This window comes from Paramormyrops kingsleyae, chromosome 12, assembly GCF_048594095.1.
Source record: "Paramormyrops kingsleyae isolate MSU_618 chromosome 12, PKINGS_0.4, whole genome shotgun sequence".
In the NCBI taxonomy this organism is placed as follows: Eukaryota; Metazoa; Chordata; class Actinopteri; order Osteoglossiformes; family Mormyridae; genus Paramormyrops; species Paramormyrops kingsleyae.
The window spans coordinates 27,220,076-27,230,251 of record NC_132808.1 but is presented as its reverse complement, the minus strand read 5'-3'; the positions used below and the strand labels follow the sequence as shown (position 1 = coordinate 27,230,251).

General features: G+C 52.9%; 1 protein-coding gene across 1 annotated transcript in view; it reads right to left on the bottom strand.

Annotated features, from left to right (window-relative positions):
* Positions 1 to 73: 73 nt before the first annotated feature.
* The window catches only part of LOC111852102 (lipopolysaccharide-responsive and beige-like anchor protein), a 108,568-nt gene continuing 98,465 nt past the window's right edge, over positions 74 to 10,176 (bottom strand). The window contains exons 51-57 of the mRNA XM_072697829.1: positions 9,959 to 10,024; positions 9,300 to 9,437; positions 7,228 to 7,395; positions 2,080 to 2,178; positions 1,805 to 2,001; positions 935 to 1,086; positions 74 to 374 (exon numbers count right to left, since the gene is read on the bottom strand). Coding sequence (XP_072553930.1) covers positions 242 to 374; positions 935 to 1,086; positions 1,805 to 2,001; positions 2,080 to 2,178; positions 7,228 to 7,395; positions 9,300 to 9,437; positions 9,959 to 10,024 — 953 coding nt within the window. The 3' untranslated portion in view covers positions 74 to 241. The remainder of the gene's footprint in view (positions 375 to 934; positions 1,087 to 1,804; positions 2,002 to 2,079; positions 2,179 to 7,227; positions 7,396 to 9,299; positions 9,438 to 9,958; positions 10,025 to 10,176) is intronic.

The following is a 10,176-nucleotide window of genomic DNA, read 5'->3' as shown; positions in this document are numbered from 1 at the left end:
GAATCAGTCCATTTCAAGGTTCCTGGAATGTGTAATAAACCCATATTCCCAAAATAAGGGGATTAAAACAACCTTCTGTAATCCTCAGCACGACTGCAAATATATTATTAAAAGTAAAAGTATACCGTTTTTCTTTCAGATCATATTAAAAATAACAATTCAACAGGATCTACAAAATACAAAATATGGCAGAAACATGGTGAGCAGTGCCTTTTAAAAGCTTGCCCCCCCCAGCTGTCCGTCAGTTAACGCCCCCCACATGCTCCTGGCAGGGGGGCATCTCACTGGCCCTTGCTGCAGCCCCCTCTGGCGTCCTGCTGAAGTCGCTGTAGAAGATCACGATGCCCCCTGATGCCATTCTGGTGATGATGCACCTGGGGGTGGGTGAGGTTTGGGGCAGGGGTGCGGTCTGGTTACTGTTTGAGGCACGGTTACTGTTTTCACTTTGGTAGTGTGGTAATAAACGGTGCTGTATACATAGCCCTGATTAGGTCATGTGACTGCATTCTCACGGTGTCGTTCTGTACTCTTGCATTTTCATACCCCAATCAGCCACCACCATGATGTCATTTCCAAATGTGCTGCAGTTACGGTTCCTGAATGGTAATAGCCCAGAAACAGGGATTACCACAGTAAACTTCAGACGTCAGGATTCGTTAGAGCACCTTCCGCTGATTGTATATATAAACTTACGCGGCTAACGGCCCTCTGCTCCCGGCTGCTTGTTTAAGCTCTTGTGTAAACCTGCCCGTCACTGATCTCTTTGGTGTTTATTTGAAGAACATCCATCTGCCTTTAAAGGGTTTTCAAACACGCTAATTAAAAGGCTCATGAACATGGGGTGAGCGGACCCCCGGCCGTGAATCAGAGGAGGAAGCAGGTGGGGCACTCCTCTGACGTGGCAGGAGGGCAGCAGGCTGGGGGTGCGGCTTACCTCTGGTCATGTGACATGGCCAGGGAGCAGATGCCTGCATCACAGCCAGGGTAGGTGAAGAGCTTCTGGAGGTCTTGGGCTCGCCAGACCCTCAGCACACCTCCATCACCCCCGGAGAACACGCACTGCCCATCAGGGCTCAGCAGGATGGCCTGTGGGGGTCAGAGGGGAAACTGGTCAGGGGAGATCAACAGGACCCTGGCAGGGCGGATCTTCAGGACCATGGCGAGACAGGCAAAGTCTGGGTCTACAGGACCACGGCCGGACCGGCAGCATCTCAAGTCTACAGGACCACGGAGGAACTAGCAGAGTCCCAGGTTTACAGAATCAGACTCTGCTCAGCTCCGGGGTCCCAGTGACCCACATTTACAGAATCCCTGATTACCATGGGCTCCTTTCCTAGGTCCACCCGGCCGCTTCCCGGGAACACCGTGTCAGCACCGTGTGATTTTCCAACCCTGCCTTTGACACACGGCAAGTTAATGAAAGCGCTGAGCCCCTAGGGCCCCCCCTGACCTTTCAGGGCTGGGCTCCATCGCCTCTGGCAGGTGGGGACCCGCTTACATGCCGGCCTTTAATCAGACTCCTGCTGGCTGCGGTGATGAAGTACAGAGGTGCTCCAGGAAGCCAATTCACTTACTCACTCACTGACACACACACACACGCACACATATGGGGGGGCTGCCTCAAAAAGTGTTCTGTAAGACCTACAAGCATCTGGGCTTCCATAACTTCACCCACAAGTACAGAAGGATACTCACAGAAAGACCAGCTGGAACAAGAGGTGGCAGGAGAGGCATTGCCATGGTTACTCTGGGGTCCTCTGACCCCAGCCCTCTGACCATTGACCCCAGCCGGCTCACTGCTCACCCTGACATCCTCGTCCTGCTCGCATCGGGCCAGCAGCTTGCCGTTGATGCTGAAGGTGCAGATCTGACCCTGCTGGTAGGAGACCACGCACAGACCCTCGCCGGACAGCTGCGCCTGCAGGGGGCGCTGACAGCCTGCTGGACTCTCCAGCTTCCGCAGGAGGTCCCCAGTTATGGAGTGAATGAGGCACGGACCATCTGTGGAGCAGGGTGAGGTGCGGTCAGTGATGGCTGAGGAGGTACGGGGCCCGCAGGCGGAGGCCACTGGACACTCACCTGCGGAGCCACTGAGGACAAGGCCCAGCTCTGCACACACGCTGACACATGTCACCTGGCAGCCGTGACCCGTCATCATCGCCAGGGGTGTTTCCCGCTCTGTCGGCACACGGTTAGAATGTCAGCCAGACATATTTTGTGTCGTTCGTTTCCATTACCGGCTTCGTCTAAACCTGGTGGAGTAACAGATTTGAACACCCGCCTGAATTATACCGTTTTCCACACCCACTTGCCCTGGCCTGGGATGCTGCTGCAGTACTGACCCCTACTGGTGGGGGAAAGGGTGGAGGCAGGGCAATTTTACTTGTGTACCAGATTTCAGACACAGTGGTAATTCGTGGTACTTTAGGAAAACATATTAAATGAAAGTGAGAAAAAAATCTGTGATACAATGGAATTATAATGCATTTATAGATACAAAATAATGAATTAAAAGTGGGCAGTGTTTCTGTGGGGTGACATTTGCTGGGGGTCATGAGGTATTTGGGGAATCTGCTGTTGCCCCCCCCGCCGCCCCCATCGCTGTGGGCCGATACCATGTGACCAATCAGCAGCGCGGGCTGATACCATGTGACCAATCAGCAGCGGCTTGTGCCTGGGCCCCCGCGTGCGGCGTGTGTCAGACCTCTAATGTGAAGCACTGACTGACTTCTGCTACCTAATACACAAAGGCTGCTGTTAGCCTGCTATTTAACGACCGCCAAGCGTGGCATCACAGCTCTCCAGCCTGAACTCGCACATGTATAAATGACCGCTTCATAAACCCCTTCTCATAACATTAAACATGAAATGCAAATACAGCATTCAGCATCAGGCCAGAGAAGGAAGAATCTATTGCTTTGATTTCACAGAGCAGTGGACAGATGGTTACCAGCCATTTTCTCTCGGGGGAGGGGGGGCACTATGGGACTTTAAGATTCGGGGCATTTTGTTAATGGCCACTGGGGGTCAGTGTAGAGGTGATCACACTGCTAAACGGGCAGCTGCCCTGGAACCCATGACCCGTGGAAGCGGAGGGAGGGGCTTGGAATCAGCCCGGGAGCGAGTTCATTAACAGTTCGTCAGAAGCCAGAGCTGCCATGGGGGTGTCACGGCCCGAGGGGCTGGGAAAGACAGACACCAAAGTACGAGGCTGTGGGGGGCGAAAGGCTGAGAGAAGGGCATTGGTCCTGCCCCCAGGATAGGGGCCGGCCCTCACAGCAATAACATAGCTGTGCATCAATAAGATATGCAGCTTAAACGAAACACTATACATGCAGTGGCAGGGAGACAAAGTAATTCAGTCCAAAGATGGAGCCGAAAGACCCAACCAGTGTTCAGTACAGCCGTATCGCTGCTAGAGACTGATTTATAGCGAACAACTCCTGGGATTAAAGAATGAAGACTAATTTCTTCAGAAACACGCCAGTAAACTTGATATAGTAGAGGATCATTTAACCTTTAGTCAGTCACAAACATGTGGTTTCTATTAAAGCTACATCTGATCACAGTTAAGTCCCCAGGAACCAAGGAGGTAAGGAATAAGAATGAGAAGGAGCGTCATTCACACAGAAGGAGAGGACTGTGTGTGTGTGTGTGTGTGTGTGTGTGACTATCCCTTAGGAGGGAGAGAGGAGCGTCATTCACACAGAGGGAGAGGACTGTGTGTGTGTGTGTGACTATCCCTTAGGAGGGAGAGAGGAGCGTCATTCACACAGAGGGAGAGGACTGTGTGTGTGTGTGTGACTATCCCTTAGGAGGGAGAGAGGAGCGTCATTCACACAGAGGGAGAGGACTGTGTGTGTGTGTGTGTGTGTGTGTGTGACTATCCCTCAGGAGGGAGAGAGGAGCGTCATTCACACAGAGGGAGAGGACTGTGTGTGTGTGTGACTATCCCTCAGGAGGGAGAGAGGAGCGTCATTCACACAGAGGGAGAGGACTGTGTGTGTGTGTGACTATCCCTCAGGAGGGAGAGAGGAGCGTCATTCACACAGAGGGAGAGGACTGTGTGTGTGTGTGACTATCCCTCAGGAGGGAGAGAGGAGCGTCATTCACACAGAGGGAGAGGACTGTGTGTGTGTGTGACTATCCCTCAGGAGGGAGAGAGGAGCGTCATTCACACAGAGGGAGAGGACTGTGTGTGTGTGTGACTATCCCTCAGGAGGGAGAGAGGAGCGTCATTCACACAGAGGGAGAGGACTGTGTGTGTGTGTGTGACTATCCCTTAGGAGGGAGAGAGGAGCGTCATTCACACAGAGGGAGAGGACTGTGTGTGTGTGTGTGTGTGTGTGTGTGTGTGTGTGACTATCCCTCAGGAGGGAGAGAGGAGCGTCATTCACACAGAGGGAGAGGACTGTGTGTGTGTGTGACTATCCCTTAGGAGGGAGAGAGGAGCGTCATTCACACAGAGGGAGAGGACTGTGTGTGTGTGTGTGACTATCCCTTAGGAGGGAGAGAGGAGCGTCATTCACACAGAGGGAGAGGACTGTGTGTGTGTGTGTGTGTGTGTGTGTGTGTGTGTGTGTGACTATCCCTCAGGAGGGAGAGAGGAGCGTCATTCACACAGAGGGAGAGGACTGTGTGTGTGTGTGACTATCCCTCAGGAGGGAGAGAGGAGCGTCATTCACACAGAGGGAGAGGACTGTGTGTGTGTGTGTGACTATCCCTCAGGAGGGAGAGAGGAGCGTCATTCACACAGAGGGAGAGGACTGTGTGTGTGTGTGACTATCCCTCAGGAGGGAGAGAGGAGCGTCATTCACACAGAGGGAGAGGACTGTGTGTGTGTGTGACTATCCCTCAGGAGGGAGAGAGGAGCGTCATTCACACAGAGGGAGAGGACTGTGTGTGTGTGTGTGACTATCCCTTAGGAGGGAGAGAGGAGCGTCATTCACACAGAGGGAGAGGACTGTGTGTGTGTGTGTGACTATCCCTTAGGAGGGAGAGAGGAGCGTCATTCACACAGAGGGAGAGGACTGTGTGTGTGTGTGACTATCCTTCAGGAGGGAGAGAGGAGCGTCATTCACACAGAGGGAGAGGACTGTGTGTGTGTGTGACTATCCCTCAGGAGGGAGAGAGGAGCGTCATTCACACAGAGGGAGAGGACTGTGTGTGTGTGTGACTATCCTTCAGGAGGGAGAGAGGAGCGTCATTCACACAGAGGGAGAGGACTGTGTGTGTGTGTGACTATCCTTCAGGAGGGAGAGAGGAGCGTCATTCACACAGAGGGAGAGGACTGTGTGTGTGTGTGTGACTATCCTTCAGGAGGGAGAGAGGAGCGTCATTCACACAGAGGGAGAGGACTGTGTGTGTGTGTGTGTGACTATCCCTCAAGAGGGAGAGAGGAGCGTCATTCACACAGAGGGAGAGGACTGTGTGTGTGTGTGTGACTATCCTTCAGGAGGGAGAGAGGAGCGTCATTCACACAGAGGGAGAGGACTGTGTGTGTGTGTGTGACTATCCTTCAGGAGGGAGAGAGGAGCGTCATTCACACAGAGGGAGAGGTTTTCCACTTGAAGAACAATTAGGTATGCAGTCCTCTATTCCAACCACTAGATGGCAGTGCAGACTTTGAAAAACCTGGTTGTGGGCGCCAAGAACAGGGCATGAGCCAGACAGGGGAGTGCTGAGAGTACAGGCGCATACGCAGCTCGAGCGGGCACAGCAAAGGCGGGGGGGGTGGCAGGGAAGTGGGATTGAGGCTAATCAAAGGCAGCAGGCAAGGAAAACAAACGCTAATGCTGGCTTCATCAGGATTCCTCTCGTTTGGGAAGTCATCTGTTTGAGGTCTAATAAGCGCCTGAGACATGGGCCTTGCAGTGAGCAGCTGAGCGAAGCGGTCACTTGGAAGCTGAAGAAAGGAAGGGGGCCCATCTGTGGGGCCCTGCGGCGGTCCGGGGCCCTGCGGTTCAATGCAGTGCGGCAGCTCATAAGGCCTGGCTGATTAGAGTCACACCGCAGACCGGACCGGCCCGGCCTGCCTTCTTCTAATCAACAAGCCGGCTGCGACTCCTTCACTGGGTGACTTCACGTGTCTGTTTAAAAAGGGTGCCACACGTTGTGAGTTGTTCTGAGTCTTGCCTCATGGTGGACTGGCATCCCATCCAGGGTGAACCCCAGCCTCGTGCCCTGAGATGGACTGGCATCCCATCCAGGGTGAACCCCAGCCCCGTGCCCTGAGATGGCCTGGCATCCCATCCAGGGTGTACCCCAGCCCCGTGCCCTGAGATGGACTGGCATCCCATCCAGGGTGAACCCCAGCCCCGTGCCCTGAGATGGCCTGGCATCCCATCCAGGGTGAACCCCAGCCCCGTGCCCTGAGATGGCCTGGCATCCCATCCAGGGTGAACCCCAGCCCCGTGCCCTGAGATGGCCTGGCATCCCATCCAGGGTGTACCCCAGCCCCGTGCCCTGAGATGGCCTGGCATCCCATCCAGGGTGTACCCCAGCCCCGTGCCCTGAGATGGACTGGCATCCCATCCAGGGTGAACCCCAGCCCCGTGCCCTGAGATGGCCTGGCATCCCATCCAGGGTGTACCCCAGCCCCGTGCCCTGAGATGGCCTGGCATCCCATCCAGGGTGTACCCCAGCCCCGTGTCCTGAGATGGACTGGCATCCCATCCAGGGTGTACCCCAGCCCCGTGCCCTGAGATGGACTGGCATCCCATCCAGGGTGAACCCCAGCCCCGTGCCCTGAGATGGCCTGGCATCCCATCCAGGGTGTACCCCAGCCCCGTGCCCTGAGATGGCCTGGCATCCCATCCAGGGTGTACCCCAGCCCCGTGCCCTGAGATGGCCTGGCATCCCATCCAGGGTGTATCCCAGCCCCGTGCCCTGAGATGAATATTGTATTAAGCTTTCAAGTATTATAACCGCTTTCAGATGCACATAAGTGTTATATGACTAAATGTTCATGTTTAAATGAGTATAAAATGAATCCCCTGATGAAATCACACGTTCCACACTTACATCACCACATGGGAAGGCATGTGCATCACTTACTGTGCTTTGGCATGAAACAGAATACAATGTAAAAGCAGGTGTGTCGTTAAGGACACACAGACGACCCGAACCCTGACCTCCCCACTGATCACTGCCTGGGCAAGGTCATAGTTTGGGGGATGTTGTTTTTCTTTGGAGTCCCCACGCGATGGGAGATGGGGTGGTACTCACCGCCGCCGTTCTTTCCGATGCCACCAGTCCTCCCGGTCCAGTACCACAGCAGTAGAGCTGCGTCCCGGGACCCCGAGACAATGTAGCAGTCACCATTCATGGTGGACTCAGAGCGGGTCAGATATGTGACCACATCACGGTGCCCAAACATGACCTGGGACAGCTTCCCTGCAAGCGCCGATGAGGTCAGCATTCATCTGTGTTCATACACATGCAGACTGTACACAAAACGCTGTCAAAACACAGCATTCATGCATATTCATACACATGTAGACTGTATACAAAACAGTCAAAACACAGCGTTCATGCATGCTCATACACATGCAGACTGTACACAAAACGCTGTCAAAACACAGCATTCATGCAAATTAATACACATGCAGACTGTATACAAAACAGTCAAAACACAGCGTTCATGCATGTTCATACACATGCAGACTGTACACAAAACACAGTCAAAACACAGCATTCATGCATATTCATAAACATGCATACTGTACACAATTAGCTGTCAAAACACAGCGTTCATGCATGTTCATACACATGCAGACTGTACAGCTAATACTGTCAAAATACTGTGTTCATGCATATTGATACACATGTAGACTGTACAGTGAATACTGTCCACAGTTCACCAAATAGCATGAACTAGAAAAACGGCTATAAGCAATACTGCATACAGCTGATATTGGAGCCGAATTATTCCTAAAAAAATACTGCTTTGGCTGCTTAATGTCCGTGACTGAAATGTGGAGTAAAGAATGAAGAGTGGGAATTCCATTTTACAGCAACATAAAACACATAATAAACTGCTTAAAATAAAACTGCAGAATTTCCAAACAATAAACTTGGCAGCCAGCAGCTCGATCATGACAATAAAGACACGACTTGAGCTCAAAGGGAATCTGTTGAAACGCACAGCCAGGAATTAAACTGGGGTGACGAGGGTCTCCTGCTTTTCCGACATTTGCCTGCTGGCGGGACGAGTGCATAATGACACACGTGAAAAACATCAGATATGTCGCACAAATAGGGGCATATTTATAGCGCGCAGGTGACGGCAGGCTGGATGTGGGGAGTTTCTCTCGCATGGGGGGAACAGGGATTCTCAGGTTTTGCGCAGAACAGGAAGCTAACACCTCAACCGCTCTCAGACCACAACCCAGTCCTCAGGGACCCGCAGACTGCCCCCCCCCCCGCCCCTGACACACCACCACCAGGTATGCTGTGTTCTCGATTCTTTTACAGATGTGTGAAACACTGGACAAGAGGAATAATTACAGTCAGACCGCCGGAAAAAGTGCAGCACAGGCTGACTTGTGACTTGACGCATGACACTGATGATCAGACAGTCAGTCTTACTGCGGGGGATGAAAATGACGTCATGTGCGTCTGGGCAGCAGAGAGCAGTAAGACAAACAGCCAAGCAGAGGATCAGCGTGTCAATAAACACACCATTAGGAATCAAAGGGCTAAACAAACATACAACACATTACCAGCCAATTTAGTGGCGGCAGCAAAAATCTCAGTCTGTACAAGTAACCGTGTTGAGTACAGAGCTTCAGTAGGGAAAATGCACGGAATATACATAAATACACACATACAGACATACACAGACATACACACACAGACATACACACACACACACACACACTCATACACAGAAATACACACACACATACACAGACATACACACATACACAGACATACACAGACATACACACACACACACATACACAGACATACACACATACACAGACATACACAGACATACACACACACACACATACAGACATACACACACACACAGACACACACACACATACACAGACATACAGAAACACACACGCACACACACACACTCACAGACATAGACACACACAGACACATTAGTTCAGTGTCTGATTGTAGGCCGGACTGCAGAGAACCTCAGCTGTCTCTTCTCTGGACAACGTATTCTGGACATTTTAACAGCTTGACAGATGTTGACATTATGCCACATTTAACAGAAGGCCACTCGGGCCCCTGGCTGACAGGCCTGAAAAGCACACCCCCCACCCCCCCGCGCCTACCTGAGTCCGCAGAGTATATGCGGAAACTGGTGTCCCAAAAGCCGCAGGCCAGGATGAAACGTGCGTCCGCCGTCACCACGAAGCTCGGGCCGTGAATGCAGACGCTGTGGTCCAGCGGGTCAGCAATCTGCCGTCGGGCTGGGGGAGGGGGGGGGCGCTGTCACACAAGCAAGGAGCCAGAGAGCCACTGGCGTGTAGAATTACATACATGACCTGTGTACTGCATCATGGAGACACATCACTGGCCATCAGTGATGCCAGAAGCCCACGTAAAGATGTTTCTAGAAGTACTTTATAAAGGCAAGGAACAGCTCGAGAACAACTGAGCAGGGGGGCATAAACCACCGGGTGATCGAGGGGGCCTACCCTCAGAAGCACCCCCACCTGGCCCTGCCCCCCCGCCCAGGGGCCACTCAACAGCTCTAATGCGAGTTCTGCTCCTTCATGACTCATAACCTCACTAGTCTCATGATGCACCTGCCCTGTACCCCCCCTCTGGATTAAGGCAGTCCTGACCCAAAGGGGGACAGGTTTGTAGGTGGGGGGGGGGTGTCGCTGATGAAATGCCAGTGTGGCCACAGCCTTTTGCTATCCAAACTGCATGCTGAAGTTTTACAAAGGCATGAGGCCCCTGGAGCAGGGCGTGACGGATCACACACCGAGGAAGGGGTCCATTTCCACAAGCGGGTGGTGCATCTGCCCTGGGAAGGATGTTCCAGGAGTATCTGGAGAATGGAGAGATGGAGGGAAGAAAGAGAGGTGAGCAGAGGGAGGTTAAGACACCACCATCAGTGGAAGAGCGAGAGAAGTGAAGATCTTCAAGCAGGCGCTTGTCTTGAGAGCTACACCCTGGTGGACCAGAGCTACGACCCCAGTG